General features: G+C 42.3%; 1 protein-coding gene and 1 non-coding gene across 2 annotated transcripts; one reads left to right on the plus strand and one right to left on the minus strand.

Annotated features, from left to right (window-relative positions):
* Positions 1–5,782: 5,782 nt before the first annotated feature.
* LOC147442100 (uncharacterized) lies at positions 5,783–9,398 on the plus strand. The gene is made up of 3 exons (XM_086528399.1): positions 5,783–6,453; positions 6,940–7,049; positions 7,163–9,398. Exons 1-3 carry the CDS (start codon positions 6,039–6,041, stop codon positions 8,969–8,971), a joined length of 2,334 nt encoding a protein of 777 aa, XP_086384525.1. The 5' UTR covers positions 5,783–6,038; the 3' UTR covers positions 8,972–9,398.
* A 1,803-nt stretch (positions 9,399–11,201) lies between these two features.
* TRNAE-CUC (transfer RNA glutamic acid (anticodon CUC)) lies at positions 11,202–11,274 on the minus strand. Its single transcript has one exon. It is a non-coding gene; the product is annotated as a tRNA-Glu (tRNA).
* Positions 11,275–11,782: the final 508 nt, after the last annotated feature.

The raw sequence follows: 11,782 nt of genomic DNA on the forward strand, positions 1-11,782 counted from the left end.
ATGTGTCAAGGTCGCACACAAGACATGCATAGTAAGGTTGACCTGGATGCTGCCTACCCTCTTGTGGTATCTAGCATGCGACCATGTGAAGTATGCCTTAGGAAGACTTGTAACTAGGGAAATAGGAAGAAAAAGGGAAAGAGGAATGGCTTGGCAAGCCTTAGGACTAAAGAACATAGGGTCTTGATTGAAGACCCTGTCATGGGATCCACGGAGGAGAACTCCACGCACAAAAGCAAAGCCGCGCGGTGCTGTTCGATTTTAAAAAATGTAAATTTGGACATATATTGTAAACTCGTACATTTGGGGTGTAAACTCAAACAAGCATAAGTAAGTGTGAACATGCATCCATTTCAACGAAATCAACACGCGTGCTCGATTAGCTCATTGGCTTGCCACAAGGCACGCTTGGGTTTGAATCTGTGGCGAGACGCACCGCTATTTTCTTTTCCGCCGTCGGGTCACCTCAAGATCCCTGCCGTCTGCCGTCGATCCCATGGCGGGGTCTTCATTCAAGACCCCGTGCCATTTAGTCACGAGGCTTGGCAAGGGCCAAAGGGCTAGTTTCTTCCTTATTAAGTAACACACACATTGGAAATCAAAGATAATTCTTTTCAACCAAGGACAATAGAAACTCTTGCAATGTATGTCATTATCATGATTGATGTGGATGCTTATTTGATTGGTCTTATGTAGGAAGGTTGGATAGAAGGGAAGAGAAAAATGTAGTGGTGAAGGTTTCCATAATGGCAAACCAAGTCTCAAGGTTACTTGACTAGAAAGAGCCTATGATCTACGTTAAACTCCCTAGTAATACTTCATCTAGTGAGATCACACAAAATAGAGCCATTATTGCACAGAACCTAGTCAAAGATGAATAAGGACTAGGATTTATCATCACCTTTGCATGACAATTGTACACATGTCATTGAAGAGTTAAGAACTTTGGAAATCATGACAAGCTGGTATATGAAACTCTGAAGGTAAAAATGACTCTTTGATTTGATCATGAAATTCATTCAAAGTGTGTGGAGCTTTGATGCTTTTTTGAAAAAAATTCCATTATGAATAAGCTTTTGGAGTCATTTGACTGGATGCACATTTCAATATTTTCATGCTAAAAAATATTTCACTCAAGAAAAAATATTCAAATTGTTTTAGCCAAGAAAGAACATTCTCGCCCTTCTTCTTACCTTCGTACATTTCAAATTAAAAAGAGCAACAACTAGTCTCTGATTCTTTGATAGTTTGTTGATGCTCAAAGGTTGCACATAGAATCTTTGTGAGTCTTCGATCTTCATCATCGTGATTTGAAGCAAGTTTCTTGCAGTGAGTAGTCTCTAAAGCTTCATGTCAATTTGTCTCCGTTGCCAATTACTCTCTCAATAACCCCACATGATATTCACCTGATGGATACAAAAGTGGTGATTGTGGCATATCTTTTGAAGAGTTCAGGTTGATATCATCCAAAGAGTTGTTTTAAGCATATATAATGTAGTGTTGAAGGTGGTATGAAAGGGTTTTTGGTGGGAAACAATGTGTAGTTCAAAATTATGTAGCAAATGTAGAAGGAAAGGATTTTTTAAGGGAATTGAACTTCTAAATTCAACTTGTGAGCACATTTTTTTTGGAATAGTAAAAAAGCGAGTGGAATGGTCAGATGGTAAAATACTTAGCTCTTTACATTGATGTGGTGAGCCCAAAGCCCCTTCTATTGCAAGACTTTGGGGGGCTCTTGCAAACTCTTTGCCTATGGCAGTAGCCAATGGTGTCTTTGAGTACCAATGGTATGCCAAGGTCAAATCCTTGGTTTCCACCTTGGTTGTAAGGTTGAAGTGGGCTTCGAAGGGCATTACAAGTAGGTTGTAGGTGTTTGGAATTGGTGGGGGGTTCCTAAAAGCAGTTGGTTGTCATTGAGCCTTCACTTTTTGCTCTAAAACCACTCTTACACGTAGAATAGCTACTCACAAAGAGCACACACACAAAACACAATAGGTGCTCGGGTCGGGTGGGGGTTCTTGCATGCAGTAATCTATCACCATGCCTTTCCTTTCAGCAGGTCTGTGTTTTGATACCACTATTGCATGTCGCGACACATAGAGCAGCTATGTACAAAATGCAAAACAAAACTTGAAATGAAGAAGACGATGGGCACAAATTAGGTCCAATTTACCCCCATCCACAAGTGAGATTCTTCCTCGTGCATGCATTCACTTTTTGAGTTAACTCCAAAAGCAAGCTCAAAAGAGCGGTACATTCCACTTCAAGTAAAATGTAAACTAATTTATTTAAAATATAATTTGTATTGCTTTAGAGGGGTTTTTACAAATTAAGAGATAAAGGAGAGCTAAATAGGCTTTGCTCTTTATTGGAGAAGTGGAGGCCGCCTAAAGTGAATGAGTCCTCCTATTTGCATCTACTCATCTGCCAACACAAATCAAATAAAATTTCTCACCAACCAACAGAATATCCAAGGTAGATTGAAAATAAAAAATATTATCTATTTCAAATTTACATAACATACACTATATGGTCACCACAATTTTGTTAGAATTCATATTCCTACCCGATGGTGGCTCTAGTATCTCCCAGGAGTTGATTAGGGAGTGAGAGTTGTATTGTGGCCTTGGGGGGGTCACATTATGTCACTATCACGTGAGTGTAGTAGACGGGGTTATTAAATTTCATTTTCTTTCACATTTTCACATACAGAAGGGTACCATAAAATGGAATTGGGAAAAAAATTTACAGATTGAATAGGAAAAGGGTGTATTTTATTTATAAAAAAATCATAGATAAGGAGTTTTAAAAACAGTCCTTGAACGCACGCGATATACACAATCTATACATAGCGACCCCGCCAAGATTGTGGCTATGGCCGGCTGTATCTAAGGTAGACATACCTTTTCTCTACGATGCACTCCACGCTGTTGCCCACCTGATAGGTTGGCATGAGGCAGGACCCTCATTCCTAGGGTTTCTCGAGGTCAAAGTCTTGAGTGTTCTACAATTCTGCTACTAAATATGTGTTTTTGGTCACTTTAAGTGACTTTACATATTTATTAGTATTTTTAGGCCATTTATGAGATTGTGCGGTTTCATGCTAGGTACGACAGTTTTGGGAATCACCTATGTATGCAACCCCCCCTTGTACTCTTTGACATGTTGATTGATAAAGAGTTCTAGTGTTTGGGCACACACTCTCTCTCTAGCGTTTTCCTCTCTCTAGCATTTTGATGTGTGTAGCCTCTCTCTCTCTCTAGGTTATTTTCCACAATTAGTGATCTCTCCCTTTGGCATCTTTTGCATGTGAATTCACATCCTCTCTCTAGCGTTCCCTCTCCCAACCATGTAGACACCCTACATGTCCCCTCTTTACTTGCAGGTGGTTGTCTTGCCTATATAGTGGGTGGTTCATGCTAGGAGCTTGTGTACAAGGAGATCTATCGTGCTAGATTGGATATCCGTTGGTGGCCGATCTCAAAAGGAGGCTTGCTCGCAGTTGCATACAAGATCATCACCGGATTTATCATTTTCCACTGCACCTTTGACATGGTATCGAGCCACGACGTGCTCTCGAATCAGATTGGTAAATTTGTGTGAGTTTTTAGTGCTAAATTTTTGCTACAAAAGAGATGGTTTGCTGTCTTTTTTGGCTTTTTTCACTCATTTTGGGATGATTTTGGCTGTAGTGGGTAGATTTGAAGATTTTCCTTCTTCTACCTTGACCTAGCCTTATCACATGCCCGAGTTATTGCACATGATGGAGAGGAGTGATGATTCTGACATGAATTTGGTGCGTGATGAAGAAGTACATCTTGAGGTAGCTACCAGTGGCAGTGGTGAACCACTCGTCAATGAGGAGTGGGGAGACTAGTTCGAGTTCTACTCCGATGTAGGTGATCAACAAATCAAAATACCTACCCTCTCTAGCTTTCCCTCGGATCATCAATTGAATTGTGACAACTACACCCTTTGGAAAGTGACTATGATGACAGTCCACTCTTTCATAATTCTCAACAGTACACCAATAGTCATCAATCACATTCGATTGATGAAGGACACGAAGTTGATTTGGGATCAACTTTCTTCACTATATGATCAAGTTTCTCCAATGAAGCAAATAGCCTTAGAGGTGCAGTTGAGGACCCTGGATGGATCACATCAACAAGATACATGAGCTTCACAAGAGATACTTCAAATGGGAAAGCTTATCAGTTCACTGGACATGGCCATCCATCTTTTGGCCCAGTTACCTCCCGAGGATACCGATTTCTATTCTTTACTAGTGGCCGACTAAATACTATTTCTTGGGACGATATTATTCCAATGGTGTTGAATGAGGAGGAGTGGTTCAATACAGGGAAGAAGTCAGATTACAAGCCTTGACCGGTTCCTCCAACAATAACAAGAAATAGAAGGGTAAGAAGAAAAGCAACAACAAAGAAAAGAAGAGTGATGCTGAAAAGGAAGCCTTGAAGGCGGATTGGCATTGCAATCATTGTGGGGAAAAGGGTCATTATTGGTGGAAGTGTCCAAAGCGAGTTGGAGATGTATCTCTGGGAGTTCTCTCTCATCTAACCAGTCAAGACCACAAAAAATATAATTTAAGTTAGAGCACTCCCTCTTGTTCAGTGCTAGGAAAAAACTGGGGTCCAATGTATTTTAACCGGCCAAAATGATCAGTAATTTGCACAAGTTTTAGTGTAATTTTCGGCAAAGGTTTCAAATTTTGACCTAAAAACTGGGAGAATTTCAAGTTTGCCCTTATTTAAAGGTAATGAAATGGTCCTCATATTTCTCTCTCTTAGATAGCACATGTGACTTTTCATTGGCCAACATGTGAATTTGTCTTAGGGCATCGAACATATGTAAGTTCAATGGACCACAAAGTGATTTTTTTTTCTCAAAGGCACCTTATGTTTCTTGTGCAAGCAAGATAGATGGACCTATCTAAGTTGGCACTCTTGCTTGATTGTGCTTAGAGAGTGGTCACACGAAGCATATTGATATGTTACTCTATTGGATAGTTGTGCCTCATGAATTGTCGCTCATGTACCAATTATTTGTCACTATAACTATACATTTCTTTTTGTAAATGTGGCGATTTTGGCAAAAGTTATCTCTTACGGAGGATTGATGCCAACATGGCCACTTCTTGAGGTGTGAATATGTTGCTTGTAATGTGCTCTAGGAGTGGTTCGAAATAGTGCTCACATATCTCTGTTTGCAGTGTGAATCTCTGGATTGAAAATAAAAAATCTCGATTGTAAATCGAAGAAACCTTGATATGCAAGCTATAAATTTGGGCATTTTAGTTGTAAATCCTGACAAACATCTTAGATTTTGGCGGTTGTCTGCCTGGTTTGCCCTTAGAAAACATGACCAAGAAAATGGTTTTTTTCAAGCAGTGGTGCAAGGGTTAAAAGTTTCAAACTTTCAAGTTTGGCAATCATCTTGCGTGTTGATGAGTCTTCAAGAAGGTTCTCAAGACTCAAGTGCAATGGAGGATCTCCACCGTAGAGCTCATGGTGCCATGATGACAACCCTTGATCTTGGCTTTAAAAAGCCCCATCGCTTGGAGTCTAAAAGCGTCAGAATTAAAAAGTCCACAAACTTGAATCGCCTCGAGAAAACTAAGGCTAAACAATGACACGTGGTGAAGCGTCAGATCTGACGTCACGTCAAGTTTGACGGCCGGCTGCCGTCTCTCTCTCTCTCTCTCTCGCTCTCTCTCTCTCTCTCTTCTTCTTTTTCTCTGCGTCTCTCTCTTCTCTCTAGAATCTCGGCGCTCTCTCTCTCTCTCTCTCTGCCCTTCTCCTCATGGGAAATGCTTCCTGGTCTTCTCCTGTCTGCACAGATTACGAGCGATACTTTCGCCTGCGGCCTCGCAATAAGGCTGAGCTTCCTCCTCTTCGACGACTTCCGCCCACTTTGTCACGCCAAACCCTCCACAGGCCCATACACACATACACGCACCTTAAACCATCTTTATCCCCCGTCTTGGGTTTTGCCATAGCTCGCAATCTGAAGCAGACATGACCACTCTGCCAGCACCTGAAAATGAAGCTCCTCTGGACGCCTCTGCTATTTTTTCAGATTCCCCCGTAGTGTCTTCACCCAAGAAAATATTGGAATTAGAAGCACTGAAGGTTGACTCTAAGAAGCAACGCCCTCTTGTTCACTCTCCTGAGGCTTTGAAGCCTCCTAAAATTGAAGAGAAGCAGGACTTAGAGGCAAAATCTTCACAGGAAGAGCATGCAAGGGTGCCCCTTTGCACGCCACATATGCAAGCATTAAAGTCTGCTGCTGAAATTGAGGCCTTGAGCAAAAAGCAGGGACCCCTTTCTGAGCCGCTCGAGTTTCAGGCATCGCTGGAGATTGACAATCTTGTAGAAAGAATAGAAGATTCCGGAGCCGCATCTACAGGGAACCTGCTGAAAGCTTTTCCTGGTATATTTTTTTTATCTGTCTCCTGTTGCACTTAGCTGCTGTCTTTGCTTATATAATCTGGTATGTGCGGTTTCTCATTTAATTGGAGAAAGAACGATGGTCCTGCTAGGCTCAAAGGTAGGGGATGCAGGTTTGTGGCATATCAAAGAAATGCTATGTGAAAGACTCACCGTTTGAGCCACGTGCCACAAAGAAAAGAAAGGAGGAGGAGTTTCCTGCATTTTCTTACATTATATGAAAGTAATGATTGGCAGATAGGTCCTAGGTTTGAATGGTGGTGTACACGGGTCCACACCATCCCATGTTGTAAGAACAGGATTAATCGCTTCAATTATGTATTAACTCAGTGTTTTACCGTCTGTGTATGGCAGTAGAAGTGCCTTGGTATCACTTTGAAATATCTCTTGTTGGCATTGTCCACGTCCAAGCTTGAAATTGATTGGTTTTTCTCTAATGTGGGCTCTCCATGTCTGGGTATTAATGTAGACCACAAATCGGGGGCTACACCAGGTGCACCCTTTGAAATCGTGAAAGAAGCTGTCGCACTCTTTGGGGAGAGAATGGATCGGAAGTCGCATACCCAAGTTTTGGAAGAGGTTTGGATTGTTTACATCTGCACATAGTTTTGAAACTTGAAAAGGGAGCAATTGATCTTCTTTTCGCCTGTGGCTGATTGTCTTGCTTGGTTTTTCTTTTTTCATACGTGTAGAAAATGGGTGCCTCTGGATGTGATATATCAAAGGCAAGCAAAGAGATGTTGCACCTCAAAGAAAAACTTGTCATCGAGGAGGCTTCTATTGTCGATGTTCTACATGAACTAGAGAAGACAAATGGGCAGATACGAGTGTGCAAAGGTGAAGTTCCGGTCACATCTGTTGGTGAAGGGAGCTCATCCCCTCCAACAAGTCAGCCTCAGGAAGTGTCAAATGAGAGCCTGGCAAAAGAGTTTCATATGGATGTCTTGCGTGAGGTGGAGCTAGCAGAGAAGGAGATTGAAATCGTTCGCGAGAGACGGGCACAGCTGGAAAGTCTTAAGCAATCATCTCTGAGAGAGTGTGAAGAGGCCTTGAGTGCTGAGGATGATGCATCAATGAGGGTACAAAAGCTTGTCAAAGAGCATGATTCTATTCAAGAGTCTTTGACAGTTTTAAAGTCGGCCCTCGCTGAAACCGAGGCTGATATCACCACCTTGAGGTCAATTCCTAAACCCAAGCTCGGGGGAAAATCTGGGGTCGAGCCTGTGCAAATGTCATGTACAAGGATGGCAAAATTGGAAAGCTTGGACTTGACTGATGCAGACACATCAATGGAAATTTTAATCGGGGACCTTTCTACAATAAGAGGTGTCCAAATGAGCAAGTCAGAGTGCAGGCTACTGGGGGCCAAAGCGAGACTGGATCGAGCCAAGGTTGCTGAAGGGAACCATGTAGCAGCACTTGGAAAGGTTCTGGAGCAAATGGATGAGGCGAAGTTAAACTTGAAAAAGGCCATTAATGAGCGAGCTTCCTTTACCACAACCATAGGTACCCTTCAAACAGAGGTCTCTAAACGTCAGACCGAGCTTGAAAGTGCACATGAAACAGAGCAAATAGCTTGTGCAACACTAGCTTCCTTGCAGGATGAACTTTGCAATGTTCGAGCTAAGGTATTGTTGGCTCAAGCAGGGGAAACAAAGGCTAGAGAAGCAAAGAGATCCCTTCCGGCTGCAATCAAGCAGCTGGCCTTAGATGCAGACGAGGCGAAAGCAGCATCAAATCTGGCGAGAGAAGAAGCTCGCAAGGGCAGACTTGAAATAGAGCAAGCTAAGGCAGGCTTGAATAGTATGTCAAGTGGACTTCAAGCTGCTGTGAAAGAGGGTGAAGCTTTTCGGGCATCAGAAGCCATGGCCTTAGCATGGTTGAAAGCTCTGTCTGAGCCTGGAACTGAGCCAGGGCAGAAGATAACAATCAGTATATCTTTTGAAGAGTATTGTGCCCTGCATGAGGCTGGGCTTGAAGCAGAGGACGCTGCTGGAAAGAAAGTTGGATCTTTTTTTGTGGAAGTGGATGCAGCCACAGTTAAGCAACAAGAAGCTCAAGGAAAGCTTGATGATACCCTAAAGGAGTTAGCCGTGCTGCTGAAGGCATTGGAAGAGGCCCAGAAGAAGGCAGACGAAGCTCAAGCGGCAAAGCTAGCTGTCGAAGCAGAGCTTCGCAAGTGGCGGGCAGAGCATGAGCAATGGCGGAAAACGGGCAGCAATCCATCATCTGTTAGCACTTCTGCGGCACAGAGTCCTCGTGTTACGACTGGCAAAAGCAGCCAAGGAAGGCTTGTTTCTCAATCTTTTCATGGTAAGGCAGTGCCTAGTCTTGACTCTTTGGCTGAAGTGTTTACCCTTAAGGTGCCAGCCTCGGAGAAGGCAGCGAAAGTTATGGCTGAGATGGAATTCCCAAAGAAGGCCGGGAAAGCTAAGAAACTATCATTTTTTGCCCGTGTGATGTCGCTGATTGTGAGGAAAAGAAGCAAAACTGCGAGGTAAACTGAAAGACCCAGTGAACATATACATGGTGGTGATGGTCTCTACAGTACAGATATATACTACTTACGTATACATGTTATATACACAAGAAGATCGGCAGAGTTGGTCCTTGCACCACAAGTCGGTTCCACAAGGGCTTTGTTTGCTTTCGAGTTTATCATACAATACTTTGTTGGTCAGGGAGTGCACTTGGATGTACATGGGATTTGAACCCAAACCCTGGCTACTTTCTTATCTACAGCCTTTCACAAGGTTTTGGTTTTTCACTTTGTATATACACAAAGTAGCGACCGCATTTCCTGGTGTAAGCCAATTGAATGCCTTGGTTGTGTATTTCATGAAAAATTCTCTGTTCTGGCGCATTTTGTATCCATAGAGTTTTTACTTGTGAATGTCCCTACTATGAGAAAGAGAGTTCATTCGTTGCCTAGATATATGTACGACTACTGATTTTGGGTTTGTCACATTGTACATACAAGTAATGAATTCACTGAGTGCTGAATGCCTTGGTTTTTAATTCCAGAACATCTCTGTTTACAAGGTTTTGGTTCTTTCAGATTTTTTCTCACACATGCCAATTGAACGCCGGAGGTGTTTTTGTCATGAAATATTCTCTGTTCTGGTGCATTTTGTATCCAAAGAGTATTGAGTTGTGAACTTCCTTCCCCCTTAAGATTTCGGGAAGAGTTTACTAGACATTTTTAACACTACTGGTCATACATAGGGTATTAGAACTTGTAGACCAACTTGTGGTCGTGGCTGACACTGTTATGCAACTGGGAAAGTTTGTGTCCCAAGGGTTGCTGTTCTTCCTTACATGTGTGTGTGTGTGTGTGAGAGAGAGAGAGAGAGAGAGAGAGAGAGAGAGAGAGTATTATTCTCCCCTAAGAGGCCAATGTGTCTTTATGAATTGAAAGTAATTGTTTTTGGCATCCTGGAGTATGCCTTCTTTGTGTGCCTTGTTTTACCTAATTAGAGGATCCTCATTAAAGGGCTTTATGTGACCTCTCTCTCTCTCTCTCTCTCTCTCTCTCTCTCTCTCTCATGAGAAGCTATATCTTGAAGTAATTGAGATGCCTTGGCATCATAGAAACATAGAAATGCATTTTTGGCTCCCAATTTCCTAGGTTTACCTAGTTTGGACGATATTGTAAAAGCCTAGCTAGCATTTTACAAATTAATAGGTCTCAATTATTATCTGGATTGTGTGTAATAAAAACTACAAATTTCCATGCTGCAGGAGAGTATATGTGATCCATCTATGTGATTTCATATGATGGTGGTGTCTGCCACTCCTTTGTGGGTCTCTACGCCTGACAGAACATGATTTCTCTGTCCCCTTTCGAGGATAAAAGTTCCTTGATGATGTATTTGTACGGATGTCGTTGGAGCATTATAATGAAGAAGTTAGTACATGCCAGATGAGGTCTCCTCTCCCTCTGAGAGAGAGAGAGAGAGAGGCCAAAGAGAACTGCCCCCTCACACAAAATCTCATACAATTCTTTGTATCGTCAAGGTTGACAGTCCGGGGGCAAGAGATCTTGGCCGTATATCTGCTGTCCATTCCTACAGTATGTGGACAACTCAGCATGTAAAATTTGTCCCTTGGTCGGGAAAGGACCTCTAGTGTACTTTCTGCTCTTGGTCTTCACCAGTCGCCATGTGGTCGCAGTTATTACAGGGAAAGGACCCTAGGGGTCCTAGGGTCCTTTCCCTACACGATCGTGTACAAGTGTCAGTGCTATTCTGACGTCACAAGATGCAACAAAAAAATATCAGCAATGATCTCATCTTAGAATGGAAGAAGAAGAAGAAGAAGAAGAAGAGAGAGTATAAGACAAAACCATGTACAAGTGTCCATATCACCATATGCAAGTGTTTGGTATCATTACAGTGGATACTGTTTTGTTGTATCATAAGATACAACAAAACTTGCCATCCACTGTTTTGTTGTATCTTATGATACAACAAAACTTGACTTGGGCCCGGTCTGTCGCAAAGGATGCCTCGTCAAACTACAATTTGCACAGTGGGGCTGTGCGATTCCGGTGCATTTGTTGGGTACATCGGCTAGGGCAGTGTCTATCTCAAGTTGTATGTGCATTGTGTGGACAATCTAGGTTGATGAAGAATTCTCTCTCTTGGCTGGCTCTGATACAGGAGAAACGCGGAAGTGTCCTAACCCACGAGACAGACTAAATACAAAAACGAATACTGAACGAATGCAAAATTCCGTTGCCGGGACTTGAACCCGGGTCACTCGGGTGAGAGCCGAGTATCCTAACCGACTAGACTACAACGGATGCTTGTTGACACGATAAAGTAATACAATGTTAACCTCAATTCCTTCTGCTAACAAACACCGGTGTGCCAGGATTAATGTTCTCTCAAGACCAAACCACATCCAAAGTCATATTGTATACTCTCCTCCCCTAAGTAATGTGCATGTTGCCTGCAATTCTATCATCCACTCTCTTATTTCTTCAATCGGCTCAAAAGGTTCATTCTCTATGTGTCAAGGTAAAAATGCACGGGGTAGTTTGGTTGGAGAGGTGATGCAAATTAAGAGAACTTTTGTAATGATACCTAAGAACCCAGTCCCCCGCAAGCCTAGTAAAGTATTAGTAGTACTAGGATTTACTTGAACAATAAGTGATCTGTAGCCACAAAATAGGGGAAAAAATCTTGCCATTACTATTTACAAATGAAACTTCAACTTGGGGCTAGAATGTAGAAAAAGGCAAAGCGCATACTTGAATTTTCATTCGTTAGTATCAAAGAAGAGCTCTTAATACTTGGAAAAAGGACAAT

The sequence above is a fragment of the Adiantum capillus-veneris genome, chromosome 14 (assembly GCF_014529385.1).
Source record: "Adiantum capillus-veneris isolate H3 chromosome 14, ASM1452938v2, whole genome shotgun sequence".
NCBI classification, from domain to species: domain Eukaryota; kingdom Viridiplantae; phylum Streptophyta; class Polypodiopsida; order Polypodiales; family Pteridaceae; genus Adiantum; species Adiantum capillus-veneris.

Coding starts and splice junctions, on each gene's coding strand:
- LOC147442100 (XM_086528399.1), top strand. CDS start 6,039: ATGACCACTCTGCCAGCACCTGAAAATGAAGCTCCTCTGGACGCCTCT. Junction 6,454..6,939: donor CCTGCTGAAAGCTTTTCCTG/GTATATTTTTTT, acceptor GTATTAATGTAG/ACCACAAATCGGGGGCTACA. Junction 7,050..7,162: donor ATACCCAAGTTTTGGAAGAG/GTTTGGATTGTT, acceptor TCATACGTGTAG/AAAATGGGTGCCTCTGGATG.